This window comes from Rhincodon typus, chromosome 18, assembly GCF_021869965.1.
Source record: "Rhincodon typus isolate 14 chromosome 18, sRhiTyp1.1, whole genome shotgun sequence".
In the NCBI taxonomy this organism is placed as follows: domain Eukaryota; kingdom Metazoa; phylum Chordata; class Chondrichthyes; order Orectolobiformes; family Rhincodontidae; genus Rhincodon; species Rhincodon typus.
Window position 1 is genome coordinate 29,177,825 of NC_063349.1, and position 20,255 is coordinate 29,198,079.

Genomic DNA, 20,255 nt, shown 5'->3' on the forward strand with positions numbered 1-20,255 from the left:
ATAGGCAATGTTCCAACTTGTCAGTAGATGCCAATGTTTCAACAATACTAGAATAGCTTGGCTTTGGACGTGGCAAGTTCTGGAGCACAAGTCTTCAGCATTATTGCTGGAATGTTGTCAATACTTCAAGTTAAAATTACTCAGGATTATGCTTGCTACATCTTTATTTGATATAGCCTTTACTTTATTCAGATCTTTTGTGAATGAAATTAACTATTTCATGACTAAAAAAAATGTGTTTTATGAATGCACTCAGGCAGCTCTATGTGACCTACAGAATCTGTTAGTTCCAGCTTCATATGTCCTCCATCATAAAAATTAACTCATGAAGCATGGTGCAACATGAATAATTGCATGCTCAAAACTTTCATTGCCTGAATCATTAATATTTTAATTGAATTGCATTTCAAATGGAAAGGTTCACTTTAATTCAACAATCTAATAAATTTGCAATACTGTCCAATATTCCAAACATTACTCATTATTGGTGTCTACACTTCAAAAAATTCTTCATTGTTGATTTGCCTTGTTTCTGCATTTAAACAATAGCTTTTGGTAATGGTTCCATGGTGCATCCTCAATTGGAATGCCTCAACCATCTGACAATCAACCAGCATCTTGTTTCTGATGCAGCATAATTTCTTTTGCCCTTCAAAATTTGGTATGCTTTCATATCATCTGTTCTGATGAGGGCAAGGCAAAACCTTTGACAGCATGTCTCTCTTTTCAGTGATATTTAAAATGCTTCTTAATAAATCATTTGCCTTTCATGTTAAAAAAAACCTGTTGATCTTTCCTAATGAACTAAGAATTCGATCAAATGACTCAGCTTTTACAAGATAAAAGTACTGTGGAATGTGCAGCTGACTTAAAAGCCAAACTGGCAATTCAAATCCTTTCAATTAATTTGAATTTATCATCAAGCAATGTCATCAATCCTCAAAGATCAAATCTCATTTCAGAAAGAACAAGTTAATTTGCCTTTTTATATATAGTGTATGCATGTTGTTTGGATGCCCTGCAGGACAACTGCATTATCTCAAATGCAACATGGTAAGAGGCAGGAAAGTGTAGATGTACAAAGGGGCCAGGTGTCATTGTCCAAAAGTCAATGAGGGCTAACATGCGGGTGCAAGCAAGCTGTTAGGGAAGCCTTTATCACAAGTGGATTTAAATACAGGAACAGTGAATTCATATTTCAACTGTGTAGGAACTTGGTTAGACTTTACCTGGAGAACTGTGTGCAGAGGAAGGCATATCATGTCCCAGGGAAGTTTGGCAAATGGTCAATATTGTTTAAACAATACTTTCAAAAACAAGAGCAACATAATCAAAATGAAAGGGGAGTTTGTGAGCTCAGATGGCTAGAGACTGGTTTGGAGGTTACCAGAAAGAACTTTTTCCTCAATCTCTCCCCTTGCCTGAGGTCTGGTGACTCATGAGTCATCTCTCTCAAATGACAGAGAAGCCCTACGATCCTCTCGGACTATAGCAGCTTTACCTTTACTTGAACCATAGAAACAAACAATTTACCAATGATGAAAAAAGCTAACCTCTGGGAGTTAAAGCCAGTGATAAACAGCATTAACATTTACAGCAGAAATTAGTAATTTGAAAAGTTTCAGAAAACTGAAAATTCTATCTAATATTCTATCGAATAATAGCTCCCTACAATCCTGTTCAATGACTACTTCCCAGCTATTTCCATAAAAATATTACTTGAAGTGAACTTAAAATGGACAGTCATCAAAAAAAAATTACAAGTTAATCACTCAGTCAATAGTTCAAAAGACGAAGACTGAGAGATAACCATACTATATTACATCATGTGAGGCATTTTATACATATTGCAGAAAAAGCACATTTTCTGGCTCACAAAGACCAATGTCATAGGAGCTATGAGTGCAATGAATTATTAACATTGGTAACTAAAAGATTAACAATAGTGAATGAAAAACTTAAACTGTCACTAGCACATTAGACATAAAATGGAATTAAAATGCTTCATTACAGCCCAGACACTTCGGTGCCTGTGAAAGTTACTCTTGTATTCAACAGTCACCTGTAATAAATGTCTGTAGGGTTCTTCAATACCATGACATAAATGCCCAGTTTATGTTACAGGAGATAAAACCATTGTTTTACATGATGTGACACTTATTTGAAAGCCATAATTACATCGTGGCTAAAAGCAGTGGCCACCTAACAAATAGCTACTATTATCTTTGTGGTTGGTGTTTGGAAAACTAAAAGACGACCAACTGGACAAGCATTATGGACGACAGAGAAATGGGCTAAGGGTCAGATTCTCACCCTTCAACCAAGCAGGTTTCTGAGTGTACAGACGCCACACATCTTTATGTATGGTTTTGACCACCAAGACGACAGATTAAGTCAAAAGAAATGTTAAAGGTTTACTTAATACAAAAAAAAGACCGAACTTACAAACATTATGAAACTTGAAGGTAAAAGACCTATACAGAAGCACAGCAAATGCTCCACCTCTTTCTTTAAAAATGTGACACAAGAGGCTACTGATTTGATCAAACTCAAAGTAGTTAAAATTCCCTGAAAGAACAGCTCCAAAAACTGTCCTATTAAAAAAAAACTACAGTTTTAAAACAGTAAGCAAAATGGTTTTCTACATTAAGGCAGCTTATGTCTGTCCAGGCTTAGGTCAGTTTCTGCTGTTTAGTTTGTCCAAATTGGCTCGAACATACAAAGACCCACAAGGCATCATTATGTCGGTTTTGGCATGACTGGCACCTATTAGCTAAAACCGACTACTTCAAACCTGCAATTTTTAAAGGAGCAGCAACACATAAAAGAAGAATTAAACCGACATGACTGCAATCTATTCCTAAAAATAAGCAAAGACCTGTGAAGAGAATGGAAGACAAACATTTCAGTATGGATTGGGCAACCAGTCACCCCTTAACAAATTATAACTGCGCAAACAACACATGCTATTTTACAGATCAAGAGACAGATGATGCCAAGAAAAGAGATTTAAAAATTTTTCTTTTTATTGGAAAGGAGGGACTTTGATGAATTAACACATTATGTCTGTCTACAGATATTCAGAAGATCAAACATCTGGGAAGTTGTAAGATGAGCTCAAGCCAACTAGTAACTGCAAGATTAACAGATTCCAACAGACTCAAAGTCTCATCACGTCACACTCCAAGAGTCTATTGACCAGTTTGGCAGAAAATTCTACAAAAGGGCACAAGTGTGACTTCTCTAAACAAGAACTGTCAGTTAGTCTTCAAATTAGTCATTGCCTTCACAACTAAAGCCTTTAGGAAGGAGCTTTTGAAAAAGAGCTATGCCATTGACATTACTTGAGGATTGACACCGTAAGTCGTCGTTGTGGCAGATCAATAAATATGTGCTTTAGGTGAACCCAATACTATTGTTATGGTCAGCACTGTGCACAAAACCAAAATCTATCTTAACAAATGTGGTTTGTCACATTTACCTAAAGGTTATCTAGCTTCTCTTGACATGCAGCACGTAAGTGACATTTCCTGCACGTGTGCCCAGAACAAAAACACAGGTGACCAACAAGGTGGTATAACATTACAACATTTGCAGCAAGAGAAAGAATCATGAGGGAGCACAAATGCAAACTCATTGAGGTTCACAGTCAACCAAGCAAAAAGAAAATGTCACAAGATGGCCACACTTTCAATACTGTTAGCCTCACATACCACATCAACAGTACAAAGGCAATCAGAAGCTTTTGCAACATTAATATCCTGAAATGGCAGAATGACACACTTAAAGCTAAAATCAACACAGGAGCTAGTATTAATATGTTACTACTATGCATCCTGAAAGACATGTACTTCAGCAAGTGGTCCTCCATAGTACAGCCTATAAGAGACTGTCTCACAGCAAATAATGGATCTCCAGTTCTGTGTACTGGCAGAATCACAGCAGTCTCAATAGAACAGCTCACCTGATTTTCCCAAAATCATCTCCTTGGTAAATACCAGTGCTGTAGCAGTGGCAGGTTCAAACCACAGTGACATTTAAACCACAGACCTACTGCGCTGGGCCAGACCAGACATGATGCTGTCAAATCAGTCAACAATCTGCAAGGATCCTACTTTAAAAGTAAAATATAGGCCAGGTACCTGGATGATCTCATCTGAAACACGGAACAGATTACCCAACCTACACATGACCAAGACATTCCTCCACATGTTAAAGCCTAAAAGTACAAAGTTGAAGATGTTCTCAAAGTTAATCTATTACACTTCAGCCAAATCCAGTGTGAACAGCTGTAATCAGCAAGTGCCAAAGATGAACAACTACAAGAATTCGAAAAGATCATTGTCTGGGGATAACTTGACATTAAAGAAGTACCTGAAAAAATCTGATCACTTTGGCAATATAGAGCAAAATGTGGTTTAATCAAGACAAGTCATTTTCATGACCAAACAAGTCTTCACACCAAAACACTGCACCAAGATGTTACACCAGGAACATATGGGCATTGAACTCACAAGGCAGCTAGCATGTGAACCTGTGTACTGGCCAAGGATGAGTCAGTATATTGCATGACTCAAGAATGTACTCAGTCCACTTTTGTTTGTTATTCACATAAATGATTTGAATGAGAATACAGAAGCATTGTTACTAAGTTTGTAGATGAGACCAAAATTGTTGGTATAGTAGACAATGAAGAAGGTTACCTAAGATTTCAAAGAGATCTTAATCAGTTGGGTCAATGGGAGTGGCAGATGAAATTTAATGTGAATAAATGAGAGGTATTGCATTTTGGTAAACAAACAAGGGCAGGACTTATACATTTAGTGGTAGGGCCCTAGGGTGGTGTTGTAGAACATAGAGCCCTCAGGGTTCAGGGACATAATTCTTTGAAATTTGTGTCACAGGTAGACAGGGTGGTTAAGGCAGCGTTTAGCATGCTTGTCTTCATTGCTCAGACTTTTCACTATAGTAGTTGGGACGTCACGTAGAGGTCAGAAGGCGTTGGTGAGGCCTCTTCTGGAGTATTGTGTGCAGTTCTGGTCGCCCTGTTGAAGGAAGATTATTATTGTAGAAGGTTCAGAAAAGATGTACCAGAAAGTTGTTGTGAATGGAGAGTTTGAGTTATAAAAATATGCTGGATAGGCTGGGACGTTTTTCACTGGAATGTAGGATGTTGAGGGGTGATCTTAAAGCAGTTTGCAAAATCATGAGGGGCAAAGATAAGGTGAAAAACAAAAAGGTCTTTTCCTTAAGGTGAAGGAGTTCAAAATAAGGGAGCATATTTTTAAAGTGAGAGCAAAAAGATTCAAAAAGGACTGAGATGCAACATTTCTTTTGTACTCAGAGTGGTTCATGTGTGGAATAAACTGCCAGAGGAAGATTGGATGCAGGTACAGATCCAAATGTCTTTTAAACTTTGTAAAAGTACATGAATAGGAAAAGTTTGGAGGGATGTGAACCAAACATAGGTAAGTGGGCTAGTTTAATTTGGGAACATGGTCGGCGTGGAGCAGTTGGACCATGCTGTATGACTCTATGACTCTAACATATGTGACACATGTTAAAAAGATCCTGACTCCCCAAGCCTCTCCATCATCTCAAGACAAAAGATAGGAATGGTGTTGGAATATTTTCCTCTTGCCTGGATGGGTGCATCTTCAATAACACTCAAGGAGCTCACACCATCCAGGACAAAAGCAGCATGCTCGATTCGCACCACATCCACAGAACACACACTCCCTCCACTACCACTGTTTGGGAGCACCACTGTGTATCACCTACAGCAAGCACTGCAGAAATTCACCAAGGCTCATGAGACAGCAACTCAAAACCCATAACCACTTCCATTTAGCAGGACAAGGATAGCAGATATATGGGAACACCATCAGCTGAAAGTTCCACTCCAAGCCACTCACTGTCCTAATTGGGAAATATACCACTGTTCTTTCAGTGTTCTTGGTAAATCCTCTGGAATTCTGGATCTACCCACTGGACTGCAGCAGTTTATCACTATCTTCCCAAGGGCAATTAGGGACAGGCAATAAATGCTGGTCCAGCCAGCAATGCCCACAATCCATGAGTGAATTTTTTAAAAAGTCAACATGCGGGCAACACGGTGGCTCAGTGGTTAGCACTGTTGCCTCATAGTGCCAGGGACCCGGGTTCAATTCCACCCTCAGGCGACTGTTTGTGTGGAGTTTGCACATTCTCCCCATGTCTGCGTGGGTTTCCCCCGGGTGCTCCAGTTTACTCCCACAGTCCAAAGATGTGCAGGCTAGGTGGATTGGCCATGCTAAATTGCCCGCAGTGCTCAGGGATGTGTGGGTTATAAGGGGATGGGTCTGGGTGGGATGCTCCAAGGGTCAGTGTGGACTCGTTGGGCTGAAGGGCCTATTTCCACACTGTAGGTATTCTAATTCTAATTCAATTCCAGTCACAGGGGGAGCCTTTGCATCCACTCCTTGGGTAAATGTAGCACTGGACTTTTGCACAGTGCATGAGAGAGGATTAAAATCATTGTGATGGATTACTTCTCTAATTTCACGTTACTTGATGACTTAGCAACCCAATGAATGTAACTGACACAGTGAGCTCCATTTCCCTGTAAACTGCCTTCTCTGCAAATTCTTTTGTTGAAAGGAAAACGGGAAAAACCACTTTCAGAGGAACTGAAAAGGGCACATCCTCAACCAGTGAATTAAAGACAGAGAATCAGGATAGCCACAGCTTTATGTCCTTAGCAAAGAATCAGAAGGAGTTGAAAGAAAACAATTCATTGATACTGCTTTTTTGAATTTTCTTCCCTTCCCCACCTGTAATATTTATCTTGCTTGTGTCCGTTTCTAATGATATGGGAATTTTTAAAAAGGTTAGAGCTTAAGTTACAGAAATTTGCAAGCAATTCACGTTTCTTTCTCACTATTAACTAAAATCAAATCGATTGCAAAGAAAATTATGTTTTATTGTAATGAAGAAACCTTATGTGCATTTTTTAACCTGAATTAGGCAGTCAAGTGAAATTGGTCAATTCAGTGCTTTAACCGAGTTTTCACATTTGTGACAACTCGTAATAGTGGGGGTGATTTTCAGCATACTCCCCCAGTGATCATGACATTTTGGTATTGAATAAAATGTGGCAACACAATAGAGAAGTGATTATCATCCCCAGCACAAATTATCAGCGGGAAGATAAGTGTCAACATCTTGCTCAACAATCAACTGTCTAAACATCCCAAGTCACAAAACCCTCCAAAGCAGTGCACTCGAGTTTGAAATGTTATTTTTGAAAGCTGTTTTTTCAGTTTGTATACTGATTTGAATTGACAACACATGCTTATGTACAACCATGTATATCTGTTTGACAGAATGTGTTATGTCTCAGTCAGTACATCAGTATACTTTTAGGAAAAATACTCATGGTAGTACTGTATCATAGCTTATGACCTAAGGGTATTAAGTTCCCACATAACATCTTAACCTGGGATCACTTGAAGCACGACAGTCTACTGGCAGCATGCTCCTGTTATAATCTAATATTTTAATGTTGACTAAGCCACTGTGCCGATGAATGTAATTTGTTTGCAATTAATAATCAGGTGAAATAAACATATGTTAAATTCTTCCGCACAATGGTATCAGGTTTCAGAAAATAACATCAGCTTTGCCACATCAGGTAAAGTGCCCTGTTGGAGGCAAAATCACAAGAGAGTGTAACTGCCCTGGACATCAAAGCAGCATTTGACCAAACGTTACATCAAGGAGCTCGAAGTAAAATGGAAGTCAGTGGTAATCAGGGTGAAAAATTCTCTGCTGGTTCAAGACATACCCATCACAAAGGATGTCGTCTGTGGTTATTGGAGGTAAATTATCTTAGTTCCAGGACACCTTTGCAAAGGTTCCTTAGTGTCCGAGGTCCAACCATCTTCAGCTGCTTTCATATAGTCATAAGATCACAAAGTTTGGGCGTTTGCACAATGTTCAGAACCATTTGTGACTCTTCAGATACTGAAGCTGTCAGTGCCCATACGCAGCAACCTCCAGGTTTGGGTTAATAAGTGGTAAATAACATTCACACTGCCCACATGCCAGGCAGTGGCTATCACCACCAGAGAATCTAATCATCCCCCTTGACAATCTATGGCATTACCATAGATGAATTCCCTATCCTTGGAGGTTAACACTGACCAAAACCTCAGCTGAATCAGCAATACAGTGGCGACAACAGCAGGTCAGAGACTAGGAATTCTGTGACAAAGAACCAAGTTCCTGACTCCTCAATGCCTGCCAACCATCCACCATTACAAGTCACAAATATGGTGGAACACTCTCCAATACCTTCAATATCAGTCCCTCCACCAGAGATGGGTAATGGCAGCACCTTGTACCATCTACAAGGTGCACCACAGCAACTCGCCAAGACTCCATCAACAACATGTTCCAAAACAGTGCCTCTGCACCAGAAGGACAAGAGCAAGTGATACACGGGAAAGCACACCTGCAAGTTCCCTCCAAGCCATACACTATCTTGGACTTTGAACCAAATTGCTGTCTTTCACTGTCAGTGGGTTAAAATCCTGAAAATCCTTTTCGGTCAGCATTTTGGTGAAACATCAGCGTATGTATCGCAATGAGTCAACCAGCTCATCACCACCTTTGAGGGCAATTAAGCATGGCCAACAAATGCCAGGCTAAACAGCAAAATCCACATCCTGTTACAGAAGCAAAAGTAAAAAATGTTCAATGAATGTGACTCTGAACAAGGTGAAAACGTCACTCCATAGAATCATAGGGTCATACAGCGTGGAAACAGACCCTTCAGTCCAACTCGTCTGTGCTGATCAAGTTTCCCAAACTAAACTAATCCCATTTGCTTGTATTTGGCCCATATCTCTCTAAACCTTTTCTACTCACGTATCTATCCAAATGTCTTTTAAATATTCTAACTGTAACTCTGCCCTTGTTTGTCTTAGCAAACTGCAATACCTCACATTTATCCAAAGTAAACTCCATCTGCCATTCCCGAGCCCATTGGCCCAATTAATCAAAATCTCATTGTAATCTTAGATAAACTTTTTCATTGTCGACTATAGCACCAAAATTGGTGCCATCTGCAAACTTGCTAACTACCGCCAAAATCATTCATATAAATGACAAACAAAAGTAGACCCAGCACCAAACCCTGCAGAACACCGCTAGTCACAGGTCTCCAGTCAAAAAGAAACACACTGCATCATCACTCTGTCTCCTACCATAAAGCTAAATTTTGTATTCAGTTGGCAAGCTCTCCCTGAATCCCCACATGATCTAACTTTCCTAATTAGTTGACTATGCGAAACCATGTCAAAGACTTTACAGTAGTCCATATAGACAACATCTACCGCACTGCCCTCAATCATCTTGGTCAAATTCTCAAAATATTCAACCAATTTTGTGAAACACGATTTCCCAGGCATAAAGCTATGCTGACTATCTATATTCAGTCCTTGCCTCTCCAAATGCATATAAATCCTATCTCTCAGAATCCCCCCCAACAACTTACCCACCACTGATGTCAGACTAGCCAATCCATGTTCCCAAGCTTATCCTTACTACATTTGTTAAAGACACAACACCAGCCACCCTTGTTTCTGGTACCTCATCCGTAGCTGTAGATGATACAAGTATGTCTGCTAGGGGCTCCACAATTTCTTCCCTAACTTCCTGCAATGTCCTGGGATACACTTGATCAGGTCTTGGAGATTTATCCACCTTTATGATTTTTTAAGACCTCTAGAAGCTCCTCTTCTGTAATGTGAACTGCTTTCAAGATATCAATATTTATTTCCCTAAATTCCCCTGCCTCCATTTCTTTGTCTATAGTAAAAACGGATGCAAAATATTTGTTTAGAATCTCTCGCATCTCCTGTGGTTGTACACATAGGTGATCTTGTTGATCTTTAAGGGGCTCTATTCTTTCCCTTGTTGTTTTTTTGCTCTTAATATACTGGTAGAATCTCTTTGGATTATCCTTATCCTCATCTGCCAAGGCTCTCATATCCCATTTTGCTCTCCTGATTTCCCTTTTAAGAATGCCCTTACACCCTTTATATTCTTCAAGAGATTCACTTGATCCCAGTTGTCTATATCTAATATATGACTCCTTCTTATTCCAGACCAGAGCCTCAATTATCTTTCTTCATCCATTGTTCCCTCCTCTTACCAGCCTCAGTCTTTACTCTAACAGGAGCATAATGCCTTTGAGCTCATCATCTCACTTTTGAAAGCCCTCCACTTGCCAGTCATCCCTTTCCCTGCGAACAGTCTACTCCAATCAACTTTTCAAAGTTCCTGTCTCATACAGTCAAAATTTTCCTTACTCCATTTAAGAACTTGCACTTTTATACAAGGCCTATCGTTTTCCATAACTATTTTAAAACTAATAGAATTATGATCACTGATCCCAAAGTGCTCCCACACAAACATTTCAAATCACTTGCCCTGCTTTATTTCCCAAGAGGTGGTCACATTTTGTTCTGTCCTTAGTAGGTACATCTATATATTGACAAAGAAAATTTTCATAACACATTTAAAAAATTCCTCCTCCTCATCCAAGCCCTTAATACTATAGCAGTCCCAGTCTATGTTTGGAAAGTTAAAAATCCCCTATTATCATAACCCTATTATTCTGACACATATCCAAGATCTCCCTACATCTTTGCTCTTATGATGATGATTGCTGGTAATGAAGCCTTAATTTCAAGTCTTGTTACTGCAAATTGCAACAGTGTTTGTGCATTCATTTGAAGTCAGTTCAAGAACTTGAGGCAATATTTATCAATTGCCTGGAGATTTATTTCATCGAGCTCCATGTTCTACCAAATGCCATAAATGGAACAAGCAATTGAAGATCATTTCAACACAGACACAATGCTTACCTAATCCAAACTAAGAACAGTTTAAAATTAAAACATTTCTTAAAATTAACTCTCTCAAATTAATGCAGGCTAATATTAAGGAAGCTGAAATGTATGAGCACTTTACAAAGTTCCAGAAATAGGTTGAAAAAGCAGTGTGTATTTATGTAATATCTTTAACATTGTGAAACATTCCAAGGTATTTATAAGAACCTTAAAACAAACTATTACAAGCCACACAAGAGGATTGCCAAAAAATTGGTTAAGTTGATATGTTTGAAGGAGAGTCTTAAGAAGGTTGGCGCTGCTGACTTAACAGTGTGCCTGTTGTTGTTCAGACGCTACTTAATACTTCTACTCGCTGCAATTAGTCCTTGTATTTACATAATATGGATGATATGCTTTGCTTCAAGCTAATATACACCACAATATTACAAATGCAAGTAAATTCACCATTTAAACCCTGGAAAGTAAATCTTTGATTGAAGGTAGCTTCTTGCAATAGCAACTATTTTGGCAAAGATAGCATTGTCTAGCATTTAGCAATACCATATCGAATAAATAAATCAAAGTCTTGCAGTTTTACTGGCAGTGACATCACAGGCACAGAGAATGTATGGGCGGTGAGTGCACCCCATGGAGTTATATTGGCAAAATGCCAAATAACAGGTTTGCCAAAGTTGAAGTCCACGGAATAAACAAAAAAGTGGCAGAATAGCTCTGGCGTTGTCTCGGTGACAGGAAACAGCACAAGTGAACAGTTGTTTTTCATACTGCAGGAAGATATACAGCAGGGTTTCCCAGGCACCAGTACAATGATTACTAAAAGTCAAAAAAAAGAACAATGATCTAGACTTTAGTGTGTAGGTCACAGCCTTAAAAATTTACTGATGACTCAAGACGTTGAAGTATTGCGAACTGTGAGATTTGTGATAGACTTCAAGAGAATATCAGAAGGCTGGTGGAAAGGCATCCAATAGTCAGACGAAACAATGCAGAAAGTGAAATGATACATTTTAACAGGAAGAACAAGGAGGGGCAATATGAACCAAAGGAAAAAATTATCAAGGAGATGCAGAAATGAGATTTTTAATATGGTCAGGCAAGTCAAATGTGGTTATAAAGACATATGGGATCTTGGGCTACAAACTGCATAAACAGATGCATACAGTACAGAAAAGGAAGTTACAGCAAACCTTTATAAAACACCACATCGACCTCAACTACAGCACCATGATCAGTTCTAAATGTCATGTTTTAGGAAGGAAGGATACTTGAGGGTACTGAAGAAAAAACTTACGACAGTGATTCCGAAGATAAGAGTGTTCAATTATATGGATAGATTGGGTAAACAGGGGCTTTTCTCCTTGTAGAAAAGGGTGGCAGGAAATTTGCCAAGGCGTTCTAGCTCATGAGGGCCCAGACAGACAAATATGAAGGAACTGGACCGCTTTTTCACAACATGTTTAGGATGTAGTACACGGGATGGTGGATGAATTTGTCCTTAAGATATCATAAGTAGCCTGAGAAAATGAGTGGAAAATTCAAGAACAGTTACCCCATACAATATTATTTTATATTCCGGTTCTTCTGCAGTTTGGGGCTTAACAATTGCAAGCTTAAGCATTTTGCTAGAAGTCAGGCAGAATTTGAGTGGAGGATCAGTGGGCATGGGTGAGATGGCATCTGTGAAGAGCTGTTCTTTCAGTCACACAGCTTCTGTCTCTCTACATGTTACACCAGCTTCCGCAGTCACAGATTTCCTCCTTCCTGTTCATGCAGCTTCTCCACAAATAGAAACTAATGATTGGAGGAGCAAAGGAACGTGTGATTGGAGGATCTGCACAGCAGATTGGGAGCAACAGGAGAAGTGAACACCAAAAGTAAAACACTTCCGCCAGTTGCAAAGAAAAAAAAATTCAAAAAATTCTCTTTAGAGCAGAGCCTCACAACCTGGGAGCTAATGGCTAGTGGTCAAACCTTTTCTTCTTTGGAATTTATTTTTATAATTTAGGAGAAAGGGGATAGGAGGGAGGACTAGGCAGCCAAGCTGGCTTCTCAGAGTGAGTATTTGTGGCAGAGGCAGAGTCTATCATGGCTCCCGAAATGAAACCAGATGGGCTATTTATTAAACAAATTAGAGACCTTCAGGGATATGGCAGGGGAATGGAACTAGCGGAGTTGATCTTGCATAGAGTCAGGAGAAATCTGAAAAAGGTCCTGCTTTCGAGCTGTAACAATCATGTGGTACAATATATCAGCAGCCTATTTGCCATCTACTGTTGCAGGTACAAAACGTCAATAGACTTAACATTAGAAAAGACATTTTATGAATGTTTGCCATTTTAATGCAATATTCCAGAGTACCAATAATATTACATTCATTAATACAGAATTACTTGCATTATCACTTTAGAAAGAAAGACTGTTTCATGACCATTACCAGGACCATACTAATTTCAACACAATGGTTAAGAGCAAAAAAACTAAATTTGCAAGGCTAAAATTTAAATAGAAATGATTGAACAAAGGCAGCTAAAAACACGCATCAATTTCAGTTATTAATTGGTAAACAACAGGTGAAAATATCTACAAGGATGCTGGCATTATGTGATAGTATTGTTTAAAAACACCAAAGGGAACTCCACTGAATTTCTTATTGTAAATGGTCTTGGAGCCTTCAAGTAATTGTGTAACCGACCATGAGTATACTTTTCATTTCCTCTGAACAAAGTATGCAATCGCTTTGAATAAAAACTTCACATTTCAATTCCGTGTTTCAGAACTTCAAGAGTTATCATTGCTAATCTTTTTCATGAGTGCTGACAAGTTGCATATCACGTGACGAAGTTTTTTTTGCGCTTCTATAATACGATGCCACTGTTGCTAATAGTATCAGCTACTGAAAAGCAAGTGTCATTGAGGAGTGAAACAGGTTGTAAATATGTGAGCAACAGGGCAGAAAAATTTTCCCCTGGCGAAGAGATACAACCTTCATCATGATCAATAGTCTGTTCCTTCGGTGAAAATGTAGGATGGAAGATTCGGTACATTTGACCGGGCTTTCATAAAGATATCTATGTATTAAATATATCTACGTAAATAATACTGCATTTATTAGATACACGCTCAACCACCGAACCTTCGGCGAGATGTACTATTGTTTAAACTGCGCTGCGAAATAGCAAACCACAACATAGCACAAAACAACTCTGGCAATCAGCGGTTGGTTTTGTTCTAAAATGTGGAGAAATAATGTGCAGACAAAAGCTTTTTGAGTCCAATATACCTCCGCAAAAGAATGCCGATGATGTTGGTGTTCTTAGTGTTTAATTTCTGGATTCAAAAAAAAAATCGTCTTCCTCACCGCAAACTTGAAGGCTTTTCTGGGTGAATGGCGGTTCATCTATTCTGGAAACACCTTCATCCAGTTACAAATGAGATTCCCCACCAAATTCAAAATTCACCCCTGCCCTTGGCAACCTCAACTCGAACCATTTTTCACAAGAGATTTTGTGTAGTTGTAATTTCAGGTCGAGTCACCTATGACTTTCGTTCTTCTGTCCTACAGAACCTCCAACTTATTTTTTATTTCCGAAGTCAATTTCAGCCAAGAGGAACCCATAAGAGAAATTCCTGATTTAATTCACAGTTTCTAGCGGCCGTCAACTGGATTGTTTTACTCTTTTCCCTGGTCTCCCCGCTGTCCAGTTATTAGTGTTATTATTTGTTTTTTAAGAAAAGTTTCTGGAGCTGTAGTTATAAAGAACGAGAGCTGCAAGACTCTATTCATTTCTAACAACATCCACATTTTGCTGCAGGGGTTACAGGACACGCGGTGCGGTTGGGCGTGTGGAAAAAGAGCTGTGTCTGGCCAGTATTTTTTTTTTAAAAAAATAGAAAACGCTGGAGAAACAACGTTGTCAGATATCAACCGCCAGGAAACTAGATAAGAATCGACCTTTTCACAGAGCAGTTTCAATGAAGGGTCTAAAGCCTTAAAGGGATTTGTATCTGTGCGCCCCACAACCGCTGAGTAGCCTGGTGTTTTCTGCATCTTGCAGCCAGTTTCGGATTCCCAGCATGTGCAGTTTTTTGTTTGCTTCTGAGCATCTCGAAAAAAAAATGTACTGAGAGCACAGACTCTTCAACAAAGGCCTTAGAATTGCTGTTTGAATTTGAGAAGTATCCGGTAGAGTGTACTGATTTATTTGTGCTGCGAGAGAATCTGTATTAACACCTTTCTACGAATTGGAGTTTCCCCCCAAAAGGGCAACATCCCGGGCCATCATCAGATTATCCTCGGAACAAAATTCCACCATCCAATACAACTCCAAAGCAGCATCAATCCTGAAGGTGATGTCTGAATAACGGAGAACTCCCCTACAGGTTAAAATTATCTCTCGTGGCGCGTTGGTCTGGAAGGCCCATGTGTCAAGTCCTACCTGCTCTAGAGGTGTGTCATAACATTTCTGAACAGGTTGATTTCAAAAAAAAGGTTAAAGTCCTCCTCATTTTCCCCCCAAAAGCTTAACGTTGCAAACTTGTTTCTTCAGAGTTAAAGCATTGGCAATGAGAATTGACAACTTTCGTGTCAAACTGCACTCATTGAAGTTGTCTGCTCGTCTTGTCACCGGCACCTTTTCCAAATGATCAGCTTTGCTTCACTAATATTATAGATTGCAGTCATTATTGTCCACCGGTTGTAGCGGGTTGAGAGAGAAATAGCACGAGGGGAAGAAAGGCATTGTTCACTAGTTACTGAACTAAGCGTATTGTGTCCTCTGAGGGGCAAGTGCCCCTCGCATGTCCCGGAGGTGTGTCATACCATGTCCAAACCAGTTGATTAAAACAGAATTCGAATTGTTGCAGCTACCTCGGTCTGGACAGATCACAAACATGATCAATTTTCTGGCTCCTGGACACCACTTGAAAACTGAAAAGCTACCCTCTATTGCAAATCGCAATTAATTACACAATACACACAGATTCTCCCATAAAATCAACTTGTTACAAGGCGAGACAGACTGGTACCTATCGCCAGCCAAATATATTGACTCTATAATACAAAGTCCGCAAAGAGTTCAAGAGCATGATGTTTCTAAAACAACATTTCATGTGACCAACTAACCGCAGTAGGACAAGGAACTTGCGAGTCCACGTCCTCTCGACTGACTAAAACATGGATTGAGATCCTGGCCTCGCTCACTGCTGCAGAGATTTAACGATCCCGCAGAGTTGACATTAGAAGCTAAGCCAGTCCCACGCTCCAAATCCAGCGGATCTACTCGGAGCGTGAGCAGATGAAAAGCTGCAGTCCGTCCTGTTTAAATCCCAGAGACTTGCAGCACAGCACAGCTTTGGCTAAATTACAGTGGGAAGCGGAAACTTCAATAACCATTGATCGGAGGGAGAAATCCAGATGTGCCCCAGCAAGATCATTTCTTCTAAAGGCGGACGAGGTCAACATTTAGTCAGCGGAATTTTTTTTTTAAAAAACGACATATTTAGGCAAAGTGAAGGACATCTGTGCGATCTGGGTATTAACCAACTCTCTTACTCATTGTGGAGCTCCATTCACAAAGAATCAAGAATAAACATGCTGACACATAAACATTTCACCTTCCCCAACACTTGCCTGGGGACTGACTTTAATAATGCCTGCAACGGCATTAATACAAGGAGTGTTATTGAAATTGTCAGATGGGGTTAAATGCCGTCTCATATCTCACATGTTTTTGTTTTCTTGAAGCCCGTCACCCGCTGTGTAAAAATGAAGCGGTTTTCATATCAGTCTTACATTGAACCGTTGTCCCGCTGAGCGGCGGAGGTAACATCCAGATTGCACTGCTTTGTTGTTACACCAAATTAAAAACCAAATAGTTCCCCGTCCTTTTGGAAGCGCGTTTGATCTATTTTTAATAATTAAATGGAAGGAATGTTTCAGGTCAGCTTATCCCATTCGTTTATCGATCAGCGCAGTATCATTTATCGCTTGCTCAACTTTACACAACTCTGATCATACAACCAAATCACAAAGAGCAAATTGAAGGCTCAGCCAATATAAACGGATGGATTATGTCACTTCAGGGCGTTATTCCATAGATATGTAGCTAGGCACACTCTCAAGCTTTGTCTACCCTAATAAGAAACAGGCTTACTGGTTTTTAATCAAGGAAAGACATAAATAGTGATTATCAGGTGCAAATATCGTATAGGCAGAAGCAATGAAGCAAAGCAACACAAAGGCAGAGAAAGACAAATCAGGGTGCGAATGTTTCAGAAAGGTGTGGGGAATGCTAAACGGGAAAGATAACGAGACCACAAAGCAAGAAGGACATCCTACGTTTCTCCCTCTCTTTATCAACAAGGGCATTTCCGAAGCGAACAAGCAAAGGGAAAGTGAAAAGAAAGGCTATTTTGCAGCGAGACCTGCTGCTTTCTGCCAGCGGGGATAACAGCTCGTACCGTTATGGAAGCGGTAACATTATTATGGTGGTCGGATCAGTTCTCCACAGATTTTTCTTAAACATCTCCCTTTGCTCTCTGCAGCGACACTGGCACCAGACCAACTCATTGAATAAAAAGAAAGGGGCAAGACAAGAATGCACAGAAAGCACAGCAATTCACTCACCCACACCATATTTTTCATTGTCTGTCGGTATCCACATTGTCGACACAGATATACGATAAGTGTATATGTTTTGCCCAACAATAAAACTTGTCTCCTAGCGCGCCCTAGTTATTGAGCAGTTTTTCCGCGGGACCATTGTTCAGCCTCTGGACGGGTAGGAGTCCGGGTGGCCGCGAAGGTTGCTGGGAGTTGTAGTCTGGGCAGCAGATCACGCCCGCGTGGTGTTATGGGAAATATAGTCCCGTGGAAAGGTTCTTCCCTCCCCACCCCCCCAAAGCAGCTGCGCGGTGTCTTGTGGGAGACGGAGTCCTCAACGGTCACCTGGCCCTGACTGGAGGCGGAGCCCAAGACTACAAACACATCAGAAAGACTGGCCGAGGTTCCCCCAGACGTCACTACCTGTCGTGCGGCGATTGGTTGCGATGCAGTTGTTATGGTTTCTGGTCGGAGGCCCCGCCCCCGCCACTGTCCATGGGTGAGCTTTGGGGTTGGGGATACGATGGCGGTGATGGGGATTGCAGCTGGCGAAGGTGGGCACTCCTATCATAAATATTTTCAGTGATTCCTCGTTCTGGGTGTGTTTATTATGTATTAATCAACGCCATTATGGCGACATTCGGTACTGGGGGAAAAGGTCACGCTGGAAACTGAGTCTTCCTAAACCAACAGAAGTTACACGTTTAAAATGAAACGAGGTTCACTCCACGCAAACGTGGTGGACTCGCCTGTGGCAGACCAAGGTGACCGACTTTCCCCAAAGTACAGAGGACTGCGATGTAAATATAGGTGAATGTGTGGAGCGTCATAGCCCAACTGAGGGATTTTCTGAAGAAGGGTCTAGGCCCGAAACGTCAGCCTTCCTGCTCCTCTGATGCTGCTTGGCCTGCTGTGTTCATCCAGCTCTACACCTTGTTATCTATGAGGGATTGTCATGGACGGCTACAGATGCATGTCCTCCAGTTCAGGGCGATTACTTGTCAGGATCATTTGGTATTCAGAGAATATTTCCGTGTCATAGAGAGTATTAGGAATAGAAGCAGGAGTAGATTTTTTTTGGTTTTTAGGGGCTGTTTTGCAATTCATTGCAATTTGGTTGATGTAACTCAGTTTGTTGCACTATCCCCATATCACATAATTTTCTTAGAATCCGAATATTTATTAACGTCTCTGTTGATTATATTCAACAAATGAGTATCCACACTTTTCTAGAACTAATAATTCTAAAAGTTACAGCATTTCCTGTGTGCCTGACATAAAATAATATGCTCCTATGATGCTGCTTGGCCTGCTGTGTTCATCCAGCCCTGCACCTTGTTGTCTCGGATTCTCCAGCATCTGCAGTTCCTACTATCTCTGATTCGATAAAACAATATCTGTCAGTTTGTCTATGGTTGGGAATATTGACTGCATTTCAAAATATACGTTTTGTATATGTTTCATTACTTGGTACCTGTTACCCATCTGGTGTTGTTACAGCTCATCATTTGCTTTTGTGTCAGGCTAATTTTAAACTGCACTTGTAATTTGTCTATTGTCCTGTAGAACTTTTCCCATTTTGTTCCCAGTCAGTTTGTGTATCAGCCATTGATCCAATCAATGATCATAGCACAGTCAGAATTGAAAGAATGAAATGTTATATAGTGTAACTGGGAATTGGAACTCCTGATACATTTTTTCTAATCACCTGTTCAGAGATGTTATTAAATAGCTCTGGAGTAGGCAGGTCTCCTGGTTCAGAGGTAGGAGAATGACCGTTGTGCAATTAGAGCACTTTTTTGTCTGTCAGTGCACTTGACATGCATGGTCAGTCTCGCTGCCATGACAAGAGTCTCTGAAAAGAAGTGAATGTTGGCTACGAAGGATATGTTTGTGTAGAGCTCATTGCAAAGAGAGGAAGGAAGAGGGATATTCTAGAGCTCCAGATTGTTCCACAAATTAAATTAGAAGTCAACTAGGTTGAAATTGATCAGAATCATCACCCTCAGGGTGAAAAATCTAAAGTTGTTTTTTATGCTGTGCAAAGAATGGATTTCCTAATTCGTGTTTTTTTTCAATAAGCTATTTTGAATTTAAACATGCAGCACTTGATTGAGATAACTAGCATAGGTTTTACTGAATGACCCTTCTGGAACCTTTGAGAGTAATTTATTCCCAAAAAGATTGGAATTAGTACTGACAAAGTGAATAAATGACTGGATATCAAAATGATCCCTACTTTTGCCTGTACTCATGTATTCCTATACTTGAGTACATGTGTCAATAAAATCTAATTCTAATTCTATATTCATGTAGCACAGTTCATGTCAATGGATTTGAGAAAGTCCTTATTTTTGTTTTCTATTGATGTTTAAGTTCAGTTCTGCACAAGCACATTTATTTTGTAAATGTTAGTATGTCTGACCATTCAGTGGGGATGTGTGTCATACAGATCAAAACAGATGTGATGCAATCCCGTTCCCTGGTCTGTGCTAAATTTGATCATCCAGCTGTACGTTGCACTGGTTGTCTTGAGTGTCTTGGTTTATGAATGTTAGGCGATAGACAGGCCTACTGCTTTGATTGCAATCACATGACATGCACTGGAAATCTAATTGTAACATGAAGTCAGGGTTTGTCCTCCATGGAATGGGGATAGTGTCCCTAACTCTAAGCCAGGAGGCCCGAGTTCAAGTTCCACCTGCTCTAAACCCATATCTCTCTAAATCTTTCCTATTCATATACCTGTCTAA

The 20,255-nt window shown here is 40.1% G+C and overlaps 2 protein-coding genes across 6 annotated transcripts in view; one reads left to right on the forward strand and one right to left on the reverse strand.

Annotated features, from left to right (window-relative positions):
- LOC109917580 (dedicator of cytokinesis protein 4) overlaps positions 1 to 17,671 on the reverse strand; it is a 410,977-nt gene extending 393,306 nt beyond the window's left edge. For 4 of the 5 annotated variants that reach the window (XM_048607674.1, XM_048607672.1, XM_048607673.1 and 1 more), the window contains exon 1: positions 17,527 to 17,671. In XM_048607674.1, the coding sequence (XP_048463631.1) occupies positions 17,527 to 17,563 (37 nt within the window). In that variant the 5' untranslated portion in view covers positions 17,564 to 17,671. Of the gene's footprint in view, positions 1 to 16,692; positions 16,759 to 17,526 lie in introns of those variants that run through there. The other variant, XM_048607671.1, reaches the window with a different exon arrangement.
- A 396-nt stretch (positions 17,672 to 18,067) lies between these two features.
- Positions 18,068 to 20,255, forward strand: part of LOC109910927 (zinc finger protein 277-like) — a 37,600-nt gene continuing 35,412 nt past the window's right edge. The window contains exon 1 of the mRNA XM_048607900.1: positions 18,068 to 18,266. Coding sequence (XP_048463857.1) covers positions 18,212 to 18,266 — 55 coding nt within the window. The 5' untranslated portion in view covers positions 18,068 to 18,211. The remainder of the gene's footprint in view (positions 18,267 to 20,255) is intronic.